The 18,727-nt window shown below is 55.3% G+C and overlaps 9 protein-coding genes and 2 non-coding genes across 11 annotated transcripts; 5 read left to right on the forward strand and 6 right to left on the reverse strand.

The window, feature by feature from the left end:
• The first annotated feature begins 194 nt into the window (after window positions 1-194).
• On the forward strand, window positions 195-280 carry N657DRAFT_t25. The gene has a single exon. It is a non-coding gene; the product is annotated as a tRNA-Arg (tRNA).
• Window positions 281-764: 484 nt separating this feature from the next.
• N657DRAFT_t36 lies at window positions 765-855 on the reverse strand. Its single transcript has one exon. It is a non-coding gene; the product is annotated as a tRNA-Phe (tRNA).
• A 665-nt stretch (window positions 856-1,520) lies between these two features.
• On the forward strand, window positions 1,521-2,615 carry N657DRAFT_566007 (glycoside hydrolase family 10 protein; the record flags this gene model as incomplete). Its single annotated transcript, XM_062788396.1, has 1 exon — window positions 1,521-2,615. The coding sequence occupies one exon, from the start codon at window positions 1,521-1,523 to the stop codon at window positions 2,613-2,615; it is 1,095 nt and encodes a 364-aa protein (XP_062651099.1).
• Window positions 2,616-2,701: 86 nt separating this feature from the next.
• On the reverse strand, window positions 2,702-5,699 carry N657DRAFT_205851 (glycoside hydrolase family 3 protein). The gene is made up of 7 exons (XM_062786215.1): window positions 5,415-5,699; window positions 5,229-5,311; window positions 4,875-5,172; window positions 4,732-4,820; window positions 4,574-4,677; window positions 4,228-4,524; window positions 2,702-4,177 (listed from the first exon to the last, which is right to left on the reverse strand). Exons 1-7 carry the CDS (start codon window positions 5,437-5,439, stop codon window positions 2,788-2,790), a joined length of 2,286 nt encoding a protein of 761 aa, XP_062651100.1. The 5' UTR covers window positions 5,440-5,699; the 3' UTR covers window positions 2,702-2,787.
• Window positions 5,700-8,135: 2,436 nt separating this feature from the next.
• On the reverse strand, window positions 8,136-9,451 carry N657DRAFT_566173 (guanine nucleotide-binding protein alpha-2 subunit; the record flags this gene model as incomplete). The annotated part of the gene is made up of 5 exons (XM_062788409.1): window positions 8,136-8,480; window positions 8,540-8,798; window positions 8,854-9,011; window positions 9,085-9,269; window positions 9,331-9,451. The coding sequence occupies 5 exons, from the start codon at window positions 9,449-9,451 to the stop codon at window positions 8,136-8,138; spliced, it is 1,068 nt and encodes a 355-aa protein (XP_062651101.1).
• A 1,657-nt stretch (window positions 9,452-11,108) lies between these two features.
• N657DRAFT_641321 (uncharacterized protein) lies at window positions 11,109-11,815 on the reverse strand. The gene has a single exon (XM_062792116.1). It carries the CDS (start codon window positions 11,646-11,648, stop codon window positions 11,352-11,354), a length of 297 nt encoding a protein of 98 aa, XP_062651102.1. The 5' UTR covers window positions 11,649-11,815; the 3' UTR covers window positions 11,109-11,351.
• On the forward strand, window positions 11,552-12,432 carry N657DRAFT_206225 (uncharacterized protein). The gene is made up of 3 exons (XM_062786216.1): window positions 11,552-11,814; window positions 11,874-12,185; window positions 12,282-12,432. Exons 1-3 carry the CDS (start codon window positions 11,768-11,770, stop codon window positions 12,343-12,345), a joined length of 423 nt encoding a protein of 140 aa, XP_062651103.1. The 5' UTR covers window positions 11,552-11,767; the 3' UTR covers window positions 12,346-12,432.
• Window positions 12,433-12,592: 160 nt separating this feature from the next.
• On the forward strand, window positions 12,593-13,882 carry N657DRAFT_566692 (spermidine synthase; the record flags this gene model as incomplete). Its single annotated transcript, XM_062788445.1, has 4 exons — window positions 12,593-12,665; window positions 12,728-13,020; window positions 13,075-13,315; window positions 13,605-13,882. The coding sequence occupies 4 exons, from the start codon at window positions 12,593-12,595 to the stop codon at window positions 13,880-13,882; spliced, it is 885 nt and encodes a 294-aa protein (XP_062651104.1).
• A 306-nt stretch (window positions 13,883-14,188) lies between these two features.
• Window positions 14,189-15,133, reverse strand: N657DRAFT_677964 (putative nitrilase; the record flags this gene model as incomplete). The annotated part of the gene is made up of 1 exon (XM_062796030.1): window positions 14,189-15,133. The coding sequence occupies one exon, from the start codon at window positions 15,131-15,133 to the stop codon at window positions 14,189-14,191; it is 945 nt and encodes a 314-aa protein (XP_062651105.1).
• Window positions 15,134-15,730: 597 nt separating this feature from the next.
• N657DRAFT_669208 (uncharacterized protein) lies at window positions 15,731-17,194 on the reverse strand (the record flags this gene model as incomplete). Its single annotated transcript, XM_062795478.1, has 5 exons — window positions 15,731-15,792; window positions 16,007-16,404; window positions 16,471-16,786; window positions 16,927-17,033; window positions 17,154-17,194. The coding sequence occupies 5 exons, from the start codon at window positions 17,192-17,194 to the stop codon at window positions 15,731-15,733; spliced, it is 924 nt and encodes a 307-aa protein (XP_062651106.1).
• Window positions 17,195-17,560: 366 nt separating this feature from the next.
• Window positions 17,561-18,668, forward strand: N657DRAFT_669209 (uncharacterized protein; the record flags this gene model as incomplete). The annotated part of the gene is made up of 4 exons (XM_062795479.1): window positions 17,561-17,743; window positions 17,853-18,241; window positions 18,292-18,454; window positions 18,511-18,668. Coding segments are annotated over exons 1-4 (726 nt in total), but the record flags the coding sequence as incomplete, so codon positions are not given.
• Between the last annotated feature and the right edge of the window lie 59 nt (window positions 18,669-18,727).

The raw sequence follows: 18,727 nt of genomic DNA on the forward strand, positions 1-18,727 counted from the left end.
CAGAGAGACAGAGAGACAGAGAGACAGAGAGACAGAGAGACAGAGAGAAAAAGTAGAGAATGAAGAAAAATATAACGTTAGTGAAAAAAATATAACTTAGTGAAAAAAATATAAGTTAGTGAAAAAAATATAGTGAAAAAAATGTACCCATATAAGTGCATTTGAGGTTACAAAACTCAACGAGTCATTTCATTGGTCCTATGGCCTAATGGTAAGGCGTTGCTTTCCGGTTGTGTTTACCAGCTGGCAAAGATTCTGGGTTCGAATCCCAGTGGGATCGAGACAATTTACTAATAAACCTTTTGCACCAAAGACAGGTTCAACACTTCCTTCTTTTGCCAATGGAACAACTATTTTTCTCATTTGCGTTTCCTGAGTGAGAGCCAGAGAAAACAGCTCCGAGCTTTGGTCTTTGCTGGTCCCTGACGAAGCTCAGTAAAGAGAGGCTCTTTGATGCTGTCAGCTGCGATCATACCTTGCACACCCGACCGCTCCGGTAAGGTCTGCAATCTCGGTTGCAGCAGTGAGATTGACTCATGATACACATCATCGTTTTGGCCTCACTGACCGTTTCCCTCAATGAAACAATTCCTGCTGAGATGCATTCTTGCGCGGGCAAAAGGGTCAGGGGCAGGTTTAGGGTCAGCACACACTTTCCATGTCAAAAAGTTTTCGACATTGGTCGCGCTCGCCCAAGACACCAAGACGGCCAAACACCAAAAAATCAGACAACAAAAGCTTAAGATATCGAAGCTTCTCATGTTTGCGGTTTGTGTGGATCGAACACACGACCTTCAGATTGATTTCCTGAAGTTTGACTTCAGTCTGACGCTCTCCCAACTGAGCTAAACCCGCTTGATTGAGGATGTAAGAAAGGCCGACTTCTAATTTAGGGTAAGCACATGCTCACTTCTCGGCTCCTGAGGCGGGGCACTGATTGCCGCAGCGGAGTGGAGACTGACTGGACTCGATCCCAGAACCTTGACCAGCTGGAGAACAAGATTCCCATGCTTGAGACCGGAAACAACACATCAAGCTGGGAATAACAACAGGTGGGGTTTGCTGTTCTGATGGAGAAGGCAGTCAAATTCGCTGACTCGCAGGCGACGCGGAGAAAGGAGCCATCACATGAAGACTAACATAGTGCAATGCAGGTACACTCTCTCCATGTGACGCAAACATCTTCAATTCCGTTAGCCATACGCACATGCACAGAATAGCCGGCCCCCCTGATTTACCCGGACATCGCCCCGAACGGCGCGGGGTCAACGGCCTTGGCCTTCCGGTTGACTGGTTCGGCTGAAGACGACGACTCCCAGGCGGTTTCTTGGCCCTGATTCCTTTCTGCCTCTTCAGAACGAAATGGTGATGTGCATGGCATCTAAGGTAGTATAGGAGGATGATGGTACTCTTGTTCTGCGCCCGTGGCGTTGGCGGGGGGGGATATCATAAAACGGTCTCCCACCATCAGTATCACACCACTCGCCCTACATCACTGCGGTCTCACACCGACGCCCACCATGAGACTCTCCAATCCCCTCCTGACAGCAGCCCTGCTATCCCCAGCCACGGGCCAGCTCCACCAACTCGCAAAGCAAGCCGGCCTCCTCTACTTCGGCGCCGCCACCGACACCCCCTACCAGCGCGAGCGCGCCCCTTACCCGGAGTCCTACCCGCAATACGACGCCATCCTGCGGGATCCCAACGAATTCGGCCAGACCACGCCCACCAACGGCCAGAAATGGCTCTTCATCGAGCCTGAACCCCGCCTCTTCAACTTCACCGAAGGCGACTACGTCGCCGACCTGGCCCAGGAGACGGGCAAACTCCTCCGGTGCCACGCGCTGGTTTGGCACAGCCAGCTGGCGCCGTGGGTGGAATCCACCAACTGGACAGCCGAGGCGCTGACGAGCGCCATCACGCGGCACATCCGCGCCGTGGCGGGCTACTACCGCGGGCGCTGTTACGCGTGGGACGTGGTCAACGAGGCGCTCGACGAGGACGGCACGTACCGCAAGAGCATCTTCTACAATGTGCTCGGCGAGGATTACATCAAGCTGGCCTTCCGGGTGGCGGCCGAGGTCGACCCGGCCGCCAAGCTGTACTACAACGACTATGGTATCGAGCGGCCCAACTCGAACAAGACGGCGGGCGCCAAGCGGTTGGTAAAGATGCTCAAGGACGCCGGGGTCAGGATCGATGGTGTGGGCATGCAGGCGCATCTGCATGCGGATAATCACCCGTCCGCGGAGGACTTGATCCAGACAAGCAAGGGGTATGCCGAGCTGGTCAAGGAGGTGGCGTTTACCGAGCTGGACGTCAGGATCAAGATGCCTGTCAACGATACCAAACTGGAGTGGCAGAAGGAGGGCTACCAGAAAGTCGTGACAGCCTGTGTCAAGGTGAAGGCTTGCGTCGGGATTACGATCTGGGACTTTTACGATCCGTTCAGCTGGGTGCCGCACGTATTCGAGGGCCAGGGAGCGTCACTGCTGTGGTTTGAGGACTTTTCAAAGCATCCGGCTTACGACGGCATGGTGCAGACGTTCAAGAAGCTGATTGCACAGCAGAGCTGCAAGAAGAAGCGGAGAGGTGTGACCGGAGTGGGGAATTGAGACGCTGGTACGATGGACTGTGGGCATCTCCTCTTCTCAATGCTCTCTCCCTTCGACGTGATTACCAACTATACAATGTATGCTTCATAATCCATACACATCCAGATCAGTCATATCCTAAAACACAAGCAAATGAACGAACATCCAACTCCAAACCGCAGCGCTACATTCATCAAATTGTAACCTTCCCAACCAGGGGCAGATTCCTGCTGCTCCCTCCCACCTCAACCGTATACTCGCCCCTCACCAAGCGCCATTTCTGCGCCACAACATCCCACACGCTCAGATCTCGCCTCGTTAGCCCAAACCTGACCGTTGCCGTGGCCGAGGCATTCAAAAAGGGCTTCTCGAACCCCCTAAGCTGCCGCACCGGGGCGCCCTGGGCCGGGATGCCCACATACAGCTGCGCAACCTCGGCGCCATCCACGCCGCCCGTATTCGTCACATCAGCAGCGACCTCGACCAGGACATCCCATAAATCCTCCTGCCCGCCCTGCGCCACCTCCCCGACGGGATACTCATCAAAGCGCCCGTCGGCGGCCTTGCTCACCACCAAGTTCGCATACCCAAACTCGGCATAACTCAGCCCAAACCCAAACTCATACCTCGGCTCGATCCCCTCCTTATCAAAATGCCGATAATCAAGAAAAACGCCCTCGTCAAAGTCGCTCTGCGGAAACCTCCTGAACCTCCCCTCCTGCTCCTCCACCCGATCCGGCCCGAGCACCGCATAGTCACTCGCATTCCTGGCCACGGTATACGGCAATTTTCCCGACGGGCTCACCCGTCCATACAGCACCTCGACCGTGGCCCGGCCCGACATCTCGCCGGGCAGGTGCGCGAAAATGACCGCCGTCACATTCGGGTGTTCGACAAACCCCTCGACCAGCCTCACGCCCGCGTTGTGCAGCACGACCACGGTGCTACCGCACCGGTCCGCGACGTGCCGGATTAGCGCGTCGGTATACTCGTCGCTCAGCGCGGGGCGGTCGGCGCCCTCGGCCGCGAAGGCGTTGCCAAACACGATGCAGGCGTCGGACATGGGATGGACAGCGGGCGCGGCCGAGACAAAATCCCAAAACAGCGCCGTGCCGTCGTCGGCGGCCTGGTGGAGCAGCACGTCAAAGGGTGACAGCACGGTGGACTGGGAGGTGGCGCCGGAGCCGCCGCCCGAGTAGATTGTGCCGTTGATGGCGACGGCGGTGCGGTTGGGGCTCCAGTTGTTGGGGGAGAAGCCGTAGAAGACGTCGGTGAACTCGGAAAAGTTGGACGATTCGCTCCCCCAGAGCCAGGGGGAGAGGCCGGCGGTCGGGTTGTTGCGGTCCGGGTTCTTGGCCGAATAGCCGAAGAGGGAGAGCAGTCTGGGGGTCTTGAGCGGGAGGGCGTTGCGCTCGTTCTTGACGAGGACGTGGCCTTCGATGGCACCGTCGAGGAGGGTGGAACGGAACGACGAGTTTCGCCCGTTGACGATGGGGTGCGGTCTAGTTAGGTCTGCGGCCATGCCTACGCCGGGCTGGGGAAAGTCTTGGTCCTGGCCTACCTTGTACCATGACGCGAGAGTCCTGTCGCTGTCAGTAGGGGGATTCATGGGAGAGTCAAGGGGGCACCCTACCTGATCACCATGTCGTCCATCCGACTCTCGGGAAGCGAGCCATTGTTGACAGCATCCACCAGGTGGGATCCCCAGAGACCAGCGCCACTAGGCATGGCCACATCCAAGCCCGCCAGAGCCGCGGCAGCCCCTGCGTGGAGCGCGCCCCAGTCGCTGACAACCCAGCCCTGAAAGCCCAGCTCGTTCTTGAGAAGGCCGTTGAGCGACTTGCTGTTCGCGCAGCCGTACGAGTTGTTGAGTCGCTGGTACGAGCACATGATGTTGCCAGTGCCAGCGTGAACGGCATCTTGAAAGGGCCTGGGATATTAGATAGGGGGAAAGAGCAGAATCGGACCGTCCGTCTTACCACAAGTAGAACTCATGCATGGTCCTGTCATCCACGTTTGACGACACGGATTGTATCTCGCCCGAAGGGTTCCGATGTGTCTCTTGTTCGTTGGCGATGTAGTGCTGCAGAGGGTCAGCGAGCTCCGGGATCTCTATATCCAAGTAGGAAGTGCGCACCTTGGTGCTGGTAATGACGCCAGCAGCTTGTATCGCCGTGACTGTCTCGTACACCAAAGCGCCCGACAAGTAGGGGTCACTTGAGAAGCCTGTTCTTGTCAGCAACACGTGGCGATGCCAGATGCCGTGGAACGGCACCATACCTTCCCAGTTCCTCCCACCCAACACGACGCGACCAGCGGGCCCAATGGCCGGGCCAAGCAGCACATTCACTCCCTTGGTTTTGAACTCCCCTGCCATTCCCGCTCCCCGCTGACGAGCAAGTGCCTTGTTCCAGCTGGCGCCGACATGGATCCCGCTCGGCCAGGTGCTGACAAAGTCTGTCCCTCGGAGCCCTTGGCCTGCATCAGCCAGGCACATGCCAGGAAACCCGAGCCGCGGGATACCGGGCAGAAAGCCAGGGCAGCTGGTGTTGGAGCTCACGCCGGCGGTCAAGCTGACCTAGTCCTCGTCAGCCTGCCACAACAACCAACCCGGGGTATATGACCTCAACGTACCTTTTCCTCGAGCGTCATCCTCCCCACCACCTCCCTCGCCTTCCGGAAGGCCTCAGCCCACTCCCCTTGTCCAGTCATGATTGCTAGAAGTCCCCCAATCAATCAGCCACCGTTTTCCCTCTCCTACCGCACACAACAAAGGCATCCATCAACACAATCCATCAACACAAGTCAGAGATAACTCACGCGAAGGGTAAACAGCAGGCGACATCCCATAGAAGAACGCATCATCCGTGATCTCCTCCACATCATTCCCTTCTTCGCCACCAGTAGCCGATGCAGACCCGCTTCCGCCTCCATTTCGGGTGCGCAGCGCAGCCAGGCCCGATAGACCGCCGCCGACGACCAAGAGGATGGCGGCGACCAGGACGGCGATGCCGCGCTTTGTGCCGAGGAAGGGGAAGCGCTGCGTCAGCCTTGATTGTCAACTGGTCTTGTTGACGGGCGGGGTGCCATTGGGGGGTGTGCTGCCGGTGCTGGCGGGATTACCGTCGATGAGGGACTTCGCGGCGGGGTGGCTTGACATTGTGGATGGAGGGAGGGTATATGATACGATATTAGTAGTTTTGGTTTGATGTGAATATCAAGCGCTTCTGGTCTCAGGGTCTGTTGATGGCCGCTTGGTGATCAATTTCTTAATTATGTACTTAGGAGGTCAAATTCACAGTCTGTCGAAAAGGGGAACCGAGCAAGGAGATGATATGTTGGAGAGTTGAGAAGCTATCGAGACATCAGCCGCACATGGGGCTCTGCCCTCTCAAGGTCGGAAACAAATATGTATGTACGATGTGCTGGTTTGCAGGCAGCATTGGGCGAACCAATACCAGCTGATGCGCCAACACCTCGGGGCGGTGTTTACTTTGCAGTCCGTTGGAGTCCGAAGTGAACCGTGCACAGTCTCAAGCCGTTGCTGTGGTGAGCTAACCATCTCATGAGGCTTATCGTAATGTAAGGTATGTACGGACTACTTAGCAACCCGTATTACTGTAATTAACCGAATCCGGTTCTTTCTCTCGTGGCGCCCCGATCGATGTCCTTCTGCAGGCCATGTCAGCCATGTCTCATGTTTCAACGAGAGACAGCCGGCACAGTGTGTTTCTCCGTGATTCCCTACGCACCTGTGGTATCCGTACCGTGGTTGATGCGCCCCCTGGAAATTTGTGTTGTTGCAAGTCCCTCTTCGGCAACTTCCACGTGGGAGCGGCAGCCGAAGACTCAGACAGGCCGCAGGCGACTCGCCGAGTCAAAGAATTGGAAGTCTTGCAGTTCCTAACAGCACATTCATACAGAATAAGTGCAATTTGTACTGTAGGGACGGAATCGAACACAGTACTCCATGTAACGTACTAACTCCAGTCACCGCCCTTCATATTCTGGCGTCGTCTCCTCTCCGTTCTCGACCTGGCTTGCAGCCGGCGATCTACCCTCTGCCGCAAAAAGGAAAGAAAAAGGGGTGTGGGGCCCCGAAACGGCGCCGTCCATCTCGGAAAACACTGCCGCTGCCGGGCAAATCGTCCCCCGGGCGAAACATGCAAAACCGGCCACTAGCACCCAGCAAATACAAGAGAGGGCAATGGCAACCAGGTGAATTGCCTAGGCTTCAACGACCTTTACAGTAGAAGAGATGGTTACGATACGTCTTACATACCTAAGCTCAACCCATCTCCCATCCCAAGCATTACGGCCGTCCGGGGTCTGGTCCACCAGATTGCCTACCACCTTACCCAAGGAGGTGTCGTGGTGGCGTCCCTGCCGATCCCTATCCAACTCCACGGGAATTTTTCCCGCAGAGCAAAAAACCACGATTCCAACTGCCGACGCACATGCCCACGTCGACCAGACTGATGAGAAAACGAGCGAGTAACTAGCCGTGTTTGAAAAAAATTGAAACCACATGCAAATGCATTGCCTGACCTGCTTCTAATGCACAACAGCTCATCAACAAGCCAATCGAACAAGTTACTGCCCCATCAGTCATCTCTCATGCAAATGTAGGCCCCTAGAACAAATAAAGATCCCCTGACATCCCCACAAGCCGGTGTGTGCGCTCAAAACCATAGCGCGACCCTCTGGTTGTAACTCATATCAACCTATCACCTTTCTCGTACCCACCACCAATCACTCTTTTCCCTCCAGATGCCCAGCAAGAGATAGCCTTCCTTTCCTGCTCGTGGCCATGACCTCCCATTGCCACACCACGCATGCATCCGCTCTCATCCAGCCCACGGCTCGAGCAAGAGGATCAGGCGTTTTGACTGAGGCAGCAACTCCGCGTACCTGATGCGGACGGTTAACGATTCAGAAGCGGTGCTGTAAAACCCAGACCCAGAGCCGGAAGGAAAAGCAGAGCATGCGATCCGAGAATGGATGCCTGTCGCCTGGAAAGGGTCGGGGAAGAGAAACGACCGTCGTCTCGGTTTCGTCGCGATTTATTTTCCAGATAATGCTAAGCCGCCCAGGAGCTCCGTACCTTGCCGTAGAATATTTTGAAGTATAAACACGATCAAAACAGATAAAGGTGAAAAGGTAAGCCCAGCCACTAGTATAAAGCAAGCACAGCGCACGAGTGCAGAAAGCGGTAATCCCCAGACGATCATCTCGGAAGGGCGAGTGAAACAGGCTTTCGGCGGGGTAGGTTGTGGGGACGCATCAGACCCTACAGCAGTCACCGGTGTTAGGTCGGGCCACGGAATCTGATATCAGCGAGGTAACATAACGCTTTTGGTATCATAAAAAGACATGCGAGGAAATATTAAAGAGGACATAGAGAAAGTTAGGGTCTGGTTGCGGAATCGCAACCTCCGCCCAACGCGCAGTCCAGACAGGATGCATTACACAAGGGGGTCGGACCCCGGGGGGTGGTGTATATAAAACAACAGAGAGGTCGACACATGCAAACATCGGCTCTTACAGAATGAGCTGCTTCAGGTTCCGTTGAATGATCATGTCCTGCACAGACCCCATCGTGATCTTGAGCAGGTTCGTGTCGGTCGCATTGGTGAAGTGGCCGTATATCTCCTTGTCCGGGTTCCGGTTCAGCGCCCGGAACTTGTCCATAAAGTACTTGCTGGCCTGCTTCCAGTCGTCTGGCGGGCCGTGGTAGTCGGTGAAGCCGTGGTCTGTTATTGGGCTCTTGGGGAGCTTCTCCTTGAAGAGATCCATCTTGTTGAGGAAGAGGATGAGCGCCGACTTGGTGAACCAGTGCGAGTTGGCGATCGACTCCCACAGCATCAGGGCTTCGTTCATTTGGTTCTGTGCCAGCTCAAGTCAGAATTCCCATTCCCACAGCCAGTAGAATCGAGCCAACGTACCCCGTCCTTATCCTCAACCAAACATTGGTCGTACCCAGAGATGGCCACGAGGAAGAGCAGACAGTTGACGTTCTCGAAGCAGTGAATCCATTTCTTCCGCTCTGAGCGCTGACCGCCGACGTCGAACATGCGGTATGTGAGCTGGCCCAGGTCGAAGATGGTCTCGGTGATACCCGTCGTCCGTAGCCTTGACCGGAGGAGGTCCTGGTCTGTCGGTACGTAATTCCTGTCCCAGAGACGTTCCACGTCATCGCAGAAGCTGAAGTTCTGTCAGATCCTGCAGGGTCCATTCCCAATGCACTACCCGCACTTACTAGTCCAGGTTGTCATGCAGAGCATACTCGTTGCCCTTCTCCATCGCCCTCCTGACGCCCCCGTCCACCCAGAGCTGCCTGACGGGTTCCAAGTACTCCTGTGGTAACGATTCATCCGCCGTCATCTCGTAGTCGATCATGATCTGTGCCATGCTTTTCTGTTGGAGGAGCCAGTCAGTATGGGGGCTGAGTGGCTTGCAGGTACTTCTTGGCAGGTATCGGTTGACTTACCTCGTTGTCCGGGTTTTCGAACTTGATTCCCAACTCATTCATGGCATCGAAAATGAGCCGGAAAGATTGAATGATATTGGTAAACACCACGGGCTTCCACTCCATCTTCTCGTTCTTGCTGAATCCGTGCGCATAGATGAGCTTCATTTGCTTGAGGACTGTCGACTTTCCCGACTCTCCGGCTCCTGTTTGTGTCGCAAAAAGTCAGCCGTTTGACCCATTGCCGCCAGAGACTCTACTGCGCACCTAGAAGTAACAGCTTCACCTCCTTGGACATGCGCTTCTCGTCCGCGCGGATCATCTTGTCGAGCTCGCGAGACCGAGCAGCGCCCACGTCGTCGCCCTTTTCACGGCCCCCAAAACACATGTTGATGGCGCTTTCTGAAGAATGGTCGCCGTGTGTTGGTCTCCAGGCTGTAATGTCGAAGAAAAAACCGGCGAATGGCTGCTGACGTCGTTCAAGGCTGGGTGCGGAGCCCCAGTGGGAGGTGGCGGCGCGGCGAGGGAGCTCCTAGCTTGCCGAACACCGACCACACTTACAAAGCTCCCAGGCAACAAGCCGATGGATCTCAATACTGTTGTGAAAAAGCAACGACCAGTTGAATGATGCCGGTGCAAGGTCGTCCCAAAGATCAAAACACCACGTGTCGTCTTCGCTGCTTTGTCCAATGCTGTATCTCTTCGTCCCAGTCGCCGTCGCGCTGCCGGGGCGGTTGTCGATGGGGATCAACAGGTCGGAGGCCGGAGCGAAGCATGGAGCGGCGGACTGCTTAGATCAAAGAATGCTTTTTTGTGAGTTTCAGCGTCGAGCATGAGTTCTGAAGTCGGCACCGAGCATTCGACGGCCGGAAAGGAAATCGACAAAGACGGGCATGGAAATTCGGCAACAGTGGGTTTCAATCAGAAGTGCATTGCACAGGTGCGACAGAGCCCCCTCCGTCTTTGATTATTTCCAGGTTGCTTCTGCAGCACGCCAAAACCAAAACCCATGTCGCATGCCAGGCGTCCCTTCCTCGGGGGCCCTTGCCTGAGCTCCTGCAGCGGCACAAGCTTGGGAGAGAGGGTGGGCCCGTCTCAAGTCTGCATTTGCAATTCACTCCCCGGATCCGCACTTCATCCGTTGAGGTATCCGAGTCGTGTATTGTACGCAATGCTACCTTAGATCATCGACATACAATGCGTTGCCTCACAGTTCGTGGCTCAAAGGCGCCCACGCGTGGCACAGAGACAAGCCGATTTCCCTATGCGAAGTCCAACTCGGCCGCAGAAACATACTGTAAAAGCACTTTCAGGGAGCGGCTCCATCGGGCTCTCCCGTCCACGCGGGTAACAGCGGACGTGGACCGTGGTCGATCTACCAGTGGTTCCAGCCCTCGACCAGGGTTCCGGTTCACGGAAGACTCACTAGTTCCGTTTCAAACCCCTCGAATACCTGGTTCAGACCTTCGAGGTTCTGCCATAGATATTGCAGTCAGTTTGTTCCGTGTTTCCCGGTTGTTGAGACTTGACCTTCCGCAGTAGAAATCAAATCACCAGATGTAGGTGTGTGTCTGTACTAAATAGGCCAACGTTATGATCCTCGTGGCTTTCTGCGACCGAGCACCGGGTCTGTGCGTGCATCATTCCTGATCTCGGTAAAGATGCAGACTCGCGCGACGAACTGCTCCTGCCTCCTCCGTATTTCGTGTACTCTATCAAGCCCCTGTGTAACTATGGAAATGTCCCCGACGAGGGTGAAGACGGTGGGTCTTCCTGACACCGGCCAATCGCGGACTCTGCCAGAAAGTTCGGAATGCGGCCTTGGTGGAGCACAGAACGGTCTCTTCGGCGGGACCCAGGTTCAGTATCGGTGGCTGCTGCCGGCCATGCCCTGTCTTGCCATGCCACGCGAGCTGCTCGAACCAACCGGGTTGGTTGCACGCTCCGTCCTGACAGTTGGGATTGGTTGCTGAAGATCAAAGATCGAAACATTTGACTGCATGGTTTCTCGCCACGCGGTTTCTTTTGCCAGAATGGTGGATCATTGAAAAGCAAGAACGCCGAGCTGGCATTTCACGAATAAGACCTCTCGGACCTCACTCCCGCTCTCCTTCTCGCTCTCTCCTCGCCAGTTAACCTGGCAGATCTCTTGCCGTATTAAGAGTTGCCCGTAAGGGCACTGATCAACACCGCAGACTGATGGAGGGTTCAACAGCACGTTGAGCATCGAAAATGACACCCCACCCCCGTCACCCGGCTGATGGAAAGGCATGCTGTAGCAGGAGGCCTCAGGCGTTCGATATCCTGCAGAGCCGCTTCAGACGTACGCTGCGCAAGACGACAAAGCAACACCATTCTGCAGTCAGGGAATAAGCATCTGGACGTGCGGCAGGGAAATCGTAAGAACCAACCCATGCCGCAGGATGTCTGGTCATCGAAGGGTCTAGATGATCGGCACTCGCTTGGCTCGGCGTTGAAGACACTCTCGGCCCCGGCCTGCCGAATATTCCGGGCTGGGCATCCGGCCTTCGGAGCACTGGCGGCCCGGGCGACTGCATCGGACTCAACGGCTTGATGCAGTGCATTCCGAGTGAACGCCTGCCCACGCGCAGCTAAGGTAGACACAAACTTCTCGGAGTGGTTTCGTGTCTAGCGAACTTAGTGCAATAAACTCCTCAGATACCATAGAGAACCCGAGTCAGTCATGTGCCGTCCAGGTACTGGCAGAGCGGTAGAGCATGTCATGTCAGGGTCGGGTCTGAGATCGGGCAGTCAACTGGACTATGCACCTTATCTGACATTGCCAACAGGCACATCTCTGCTCTCCACATTTGGGCATCATTGGTCCCGACTCTTGGGTTCACCACTTTTTTATTCGCTCATAGCTGGGTCGCCGGAGCGCGGCCGCTGGACCGAAAATTTTCATGCACAATCGAAAGCCGACTTTTGATTGAAAACTTGACCCCGCCTTGTACTTCACCGGCTCAACTCACTCAAGCTGGCTCTGTTCTGCTCACGACGTCTCTTCAAATCGCGTCAACTTATCTGCTCTACTTGGTTGAAACAACTCCGTCTCAGCCAAATACGAAAAATGGGCGAGATTGCGCACCCTACCATCCAGGGTATGTTTCTGTTGCTTTCTCTCTCTCATCCCCATCCACACACACATGGCTCGAGGCCTCAACCGATAAAATCAACTACCCCGCCATCGATTACAGGACTGTCGTCAGCCTGCCCTCACCCCGCAGCCTTATGGCACACCCGGCGCTGCTAAATGCCTAAAGCTCAACTGTGCTGCGAGTCCATTTACCCATTGGGCGCTGTGCTCTTGGTGACTGACGACTTCATGAGACGCCGTGTCACCAACAGCTCACAAAACGAGCCTGTTTAGCGGCGTCCCGTGTTTTCTGCCTCATACGAACAGCGTCGACGCGTGACAATTGACCGCATGATCTAATGATGAACTCCAAGCACACCGGCTTCATGTCTTACTGTTGCGCGTTGCCATCTACTCGTTCAAGAGGTGTAGATGAAAGACTTACTAACTAGACGCTGTGGACTCACAGATGGGTGGTTCCGCGAGATCTCGGAGATGTGGCCTGGTAAGTAGACAATGACTGACTCACTTGTCTTTCCAAAGACCGTGATGCTAACCTCTCGCCAGGCCAGGCCATGACTCTCCGGGTCAAGAAGGTGCTGCACCACGAGAAGAGCAAGTACCAGGACGTTTTGATCTTTGAGTCGACCAACCACGGCAATGTCCTCGTCCTGGACAATGTCATCCAGTGCACTGAGCGGGACGAGTTCTCTTACCAAGAGATGATCACCCACCTGGCCATGAACTCTCACCCCAACCCCAAGAAGGTTCTCGTCATTGGCGGCGGCGACGGGGGTGTCCTCCGCGAGGTTGTCAAGCACGAGTGCGTCGAGGAGGCGACGCTTTGCGACATTGACGAGGTATGCGTTCGATGTCTCCAGGCCTGACTGTGCCGGCCACTTACAATACTTCAGGCCGTCATCCGCCTCTCTAAGCAGTACCTCCCCCACATGGCCGCGGGCTTCAACCACCCCAAGGTCAAGGTCCACGTCGGCGATGGCTTCAAGTTCCTCGACGACTACAAGAACACCTTCGACGTCATTATCACCGACTCGTCCGACCCGGAAGGTCCCGCCGAGTCGCTCTTCCAAAAGCCCTACTTCCAGCTCCTGCACGATGCCCTCCGTGAGGGCGGCGTTATTACCACCCAAGGTTGTATGTCTCATTTACTCGAGAAAGTCGAGACCTGGGAGGAATATCTTGTTTCTCCGGGCCGGGCACTCAACTTGCCTGATCCAGCCTTGTGTCATCTCTCAGGAGGCTACCAAGCGGTAGTTGGTCTCGGCTTTCCCCTTGCGGCGACTTCCTCCTTGCTTTAAGCTCCTGACGATCTCACACTATTTTTCCTTACTTCTTACCTTCAACATTCTCCGCTCTCACCATGCCACTCAGTTGTTTTGATGCCCCTGAATTTTGGTAGAGTAGCTAACTCCTGGACTCGCAGCCGAGAACCAATGGCTCCATCTGCCGCTGATCACCAAGCTCAAGAAGGACTGCGGCGAGATCTTCCCCGTGGCCGAGTACGCCTACACCACGATCCCGACCTACCCATCGGGCCAGATCGGCTTCATGGTCTGCTGCAAGGACGCCAACCGCAACGTGCGCGTGCCAGTCCGCTCGTGGAGCAAGGAGGAGGAGCGCAAGTTGTGCAGGTACTACAACTCGGAGATCCACAAGGCCAGCTTCGTCCTGCCCACCTTTGCCCAGGAGGCTCTGCAATGAGTGCGGTGCGGCCATGGCGATTGATGGACTTTCAAAGGACGCTCGGGTTCGCGAGTTCGCGCCTTCGTTTATGGAGAGGCCCACGGGAAAAGGAGTGCAGCGAGCATTAAAACAATGCCAGACCAGCTGCTAAAATGCCGGATAGATGAAAGGGCCTCTCGGAACCGAGTAGACTGCCACAGGGCACAGAAGGCCTACAGGCATCTGGATAGGGAGGCCCAAGGCCCGGAAAAGACCAATCCCCCGCACACACTCCACGTTGCCGTATGTGACACACGCAGTGAAAACGTTACCTTTACACCAGCCCTATGGCTCCTCAAAATTCACGTTCCCCTGACTCACATCAGGATACACATCAAACCTCCTCTGATCCCGTAGCGGAATCCCCTTCCTCGCCTCCTCAATCCTGTCCCCATCCAGCTCAGCCACCACAACCTCCTCCCTCTCCCCAGCCTCCACCATGACCTGCGCCATGGGATCCACAACCAGACTATGGCCCCACGCGTGATACCCGGCGCTCATGTCCCTCGCGGGGCTACACAGCGCGACGTACAACTGATTGTCCACGGCCCGCGCCTGGCCCAGAAGCCGCCAATGCAGGGGTCCCGTCGTCAAATTGAACGCTCCGGGATACACGAGCGCGAAGCACCCCTTACGGGCGGCGATGGTGGCCAGCTCGGGGAAGCGCACGTCATAGCAGATGGCGACGGCCACCGAGCCGTACTCGGGCAGGTCGACGAGGGTGAGCTTGTTGCCGGGCGAGAGCACGTCCGACTCGCGGAAGGTGATCTTGCCGGGGATGGAGATGTCGAAGAGGTGGACCTTGCGGTGTGTGGCGAGAAGGGCGCCCGTGGGGGAGAAGATGAGGGAGGTGTTGTAATAGGAGGTCTTTTTGTCGTCGCCGTCGGCTGCGGCAGTGGTGGTATTAACCTGTTCCGGGATCGAGCCGCCGATCAGGTAGACTTTATTGTCGCGCGCCATGGCCGAGAGCGCGTGGAAGGAGGGCGATTGGGACGGGGTCGGCGGGGAGGGGAGGAGGGTCTCGGCGTAGGAGGGGAAGTGCTCGCAGCCGTAGGGCGAGTTGAAGCACTCCGGTAGGACAACGATCTTGGCGCCTGTGGTAGCCGCTTCGCGTACTTTGTCGGCTGCGTGTTCCAGGTTGGCGGTCTTGTCGGACCCTGAGGCGAGTTGTACGCAGGCGAGCTTGACGGGCTGCTTGAGGACGGGTCGGGGGGTTGTGGATGAGGCCATGGTGCGGAAGAGGGGTGTGGTCGACAGCGGGAGTGGCTGTCGAGAGAGGGGACGATGGCAGAATGCTGGTCTGGCGACGGAGCTACAGAAGGTGCGGAATGTCCTCCAGGATGTTGTTCTTCGCATGGCGGAAGACAGCGGGTGCGGTGGATTGAAGATGCTCCGAGTGCCTGATCTGGTTTGCAGGTCATCGGCGCGGGGCCCAGAGTTTCAGTGGGTCCGGTCGGCGCCTTCGGTCTGGCTTCTACGTGTAGGCTAGCCCTGGGCGGATTGACCCGCTTCGTTAAAAACTGCCCACTCCCCTGCGGAGACGCAACAGAACGATTCGGATAGACTACGGATCCGTATACGGATCCGTGCCTCCGTATACGGATCCGTGCCTCCGTACAGATTACACTAGATCAACTGGACTAAAAGTATCATCATCCCAAGCTCCCTCGCGTTGCTCACAGCGATAGACATCATTTCATCCATTTTTACCCGTTTATCTCGCCTTTTCTTCTTATTTTTGTTTCTTCTTTTCTTTTTTTCCGCCCGTCTTCTTCCTGGGTCCCTCACCAGCAACAGAGAAATATGGCTTCTACCGAGTCCACCGAGTTACCGACCGCACTCCTTGCCGCTGTTCCGTGTGCGGAATGCTCTTCCAGCGGAACGATCACCTGAAAAGGCATATTAGTCTTCACAAAGGCTACAAGCCGTTCGCCTGTTCCACATGCAATAGACACTTCTCTAGGAGGTATGTCGCGGCACTCAGTGTGTCTAATTATTGCTGCCGAAGGTTCGCCGATTCAGGCATTATTGACTTGGGGTGCCGGGATGCGCAGAGATACCCTCGAGCGCCATGCGTCAATACACGACAATCTCCCGTCACACCATCAACAGCCGAAGATAACTGGTCAAACACGAGGAGTAAAAGCATGCGCCTCATGTCGCATATCCAAGCAGCGATGTGATGGCGCAGATCCTTGCTCTCGGTGTTTGCAAAAGCATAAGCCGTGCCAATACCTCCCCCGGCGGGCCCGACAGGTGAGTTCAACAGTCCAATTGTCCATGTTTCCAGGGCTTTCACCAGTCCCTCCGGAAGATTGTTTACAAGGATACGGAGCCACGGACAGTGCTGCAAGGTGTTAACCTCTTCGGCAACAACGATGAAGGCCTGAATAAATTTTGAATTGAACCCATTTGGGTCCTCGTCAATCATGCCACCACCGTCTGCAGAGCAGAACTCCATGATTATGCTGGTTGTCAAGATTCTGCTCAAATGCGTCAGTCTGCAGGCACCCCAACAGCAGCAATTCTGATTCAAAATGCCAAGTGAAAAGAGAACTCTTGCTGACCGGAAAGCATCGTAGATGTTGATGTCCTGCTTCTCTCGAAGCCTATCAATCTTGTTTTCCTGCCGCTTCAGCAGGTCACAAACAAGATCTTCGAGTTTGAGCACACCGGCACGCGAGAACATGGGGTTCAGCATGCGCCGGCGTTCTCTGTGTTTGTCATGGTCGACCTCAGTGAAGGACGTAGGGGACATAGCGTTGAACCCTAGATAAAATTGCTCATGCTTGGGGAAGGGATTCGACTGTTTGTAAATGGCCTTGTATAGTGTCGTGTCGTTGATGTGAAGCTCATTCGGCCCAATTCGAATGGCCTTTGCCTCTGTGATCGGTTGTCAGTTATGCTCAATGGCTGCGCCCAAGAGTATTATAACAAACCCGCCGTGAACGAAGGCGGAAATTGGCACGGTCACCAGAGGATAGCCCACTAGCAAAGGGATGATCAGCAAGGGCTTTACTCACGATGCCGTTGATGGAGCTTCTCGAATATAGCTTCTGGAAACTCAGACTTGATTTGACGATACAGCCACGAACCAGACCTGGCCGCTTCTCTTGGTCCACGAAACTTGCTAAGAGGGTGTAGCTATATGTGGTACAGAACAAGGGAATAGGAATATGTGACGAGCAAGAGCAAGGCACAATCGATAGTCAGGGGTACGTGGGCCAAAGTGTGAGAATCAACCACTTACTGATGCCAGACAGCGGTTGGCAAGTCTTTGATAAGGGACATGGCTGATGGAACGGGCGGATATGGGTTGAAAAAATGCCAGAGGTTTCAAGACTGCGCTGGAGGATCCGCGGTTCGAGGTTCGGTTTCTCAGGTCCCTGAATACGATTGCTATCCTAAGTTAATGGCAGCTATGTCCCTACTTGACTGACCCCAGTCTGCTGTATGTGAGTGCAGTGCCCGTGGCAGGAAGGCTCGGCAGATCGAAGGACCAATCACATCACTCGTAAAATAGACACGGTTCACGCTAAAGCGAGGAGCCGATCGGGCCGGAAGCCCCCGTTGCGGGAGGCTGCATGATGCCGATCCGGACATACCGCGTCGGAGCTCGGCTCCTCCTTTTGTGGGGAGCTGCGGAACACCGATGAACTGCTCCGGCGCGAAGCGGGAACAGAACTTCGAGTCACCAAGATCACCACGATGCCCGCAACGGAGTCTTCGGGTCAGACCTACACTTCTTATAAACCCAGACCTTTGTATCAACGTCGGGAACCATTCTGTCCTCATTTCTGATCACAACATCAAAGCTGCCAATCATGGCACCTTTCAAAGGTCATCATCGTCGGCGGCGGTTTTGCAGGGGCCTTGTTGGCCAATGGCCTAATCAATAACGTTGTCGAGGTTGATGTCTACGAGCGCGATGCCGCTGACTCCAAAAGAGAGGGCTGTCAGATTCGCCTCGGCGAGGCGGCTCAAGCTGGATTCAAGGCGTGCTTGACCGACGACATCAGAACCGCACTTCTCACCAAGCTTGGCAAGTCTGCGAGTGCAGGCGACACGGCACCAGCAATCTGCAACTCGAGATTCGAAACACTGTTGGACTTGACCAAATTTGGTAGCTATTCCAAGTCTGCCGCCATCAACCGCGTTGTGTTGAGGAATACCCTGGTGGAATCTGTGAAGGCGGCTGGACGTGTCACGTTCCAGAAAAAGCTGGACAGGTACCGCATGATCTTTGACGGGGGAAACGAACGTGTTCAACTGCTTTTTACCGACGGCTCTACCGATACTTGCGACATCCTTGTCGGTGCCGATGGCAGTAGGTCAACGGTGAGTGAGATCCCAATTACAGGCGACACCTTTAGCTCACCTTTCTGCAGATAAACCAACAAGTTGGCGTGAGAAACATTGTCGACATCCACAGTCATATGATGTTTCTTAATAAGGGAGACTTGACCCAGCAGGTCATCAAGAATCTGTCTGCCCGCCTGCAGAGCGGACCAGTTATTGCTATCACGAAAGACATGCTCTTCTACTTTGCCCGTACGCTCATTCCCACTTTGATCTGAATTCGGAAAAAATAGTTGACAAGTTGATAGTGTACCTTCCACCTCTACGAGGGCAAAGCTCCCAAGAGAACGGTGGAGCCCAGTACGACTTGGACCAAGGGTCGTTTTATTATTATTATTCCTACACCGCTGTGCCCTTGGGCGTGCCGGACCTTCAACAACTTACTATACAGGAAAACCGCGCCCTCGTGGGCCGGGTGAAAAGCCCATATCGACAATCAAGGAAACGATCAGTGTGCGATCCTGC

Source organism: Parathielavia appendiculata (assembly GCF_033297405.1).
Source record: "Parathielavia appendiculata strain CBS 731.68 unplaced genomic scaffold N657scaffold_2, whole genome shotgun sequence".
In the NCBI taxonomy this organism is placed as follows: domain Eukaryota; kingdom Fungi; phylum Ascomycota; class Sordariomycetes; order Sordariales; family Chaetomiaceae; genus Parathielavia; species Parathielavia appendiculata.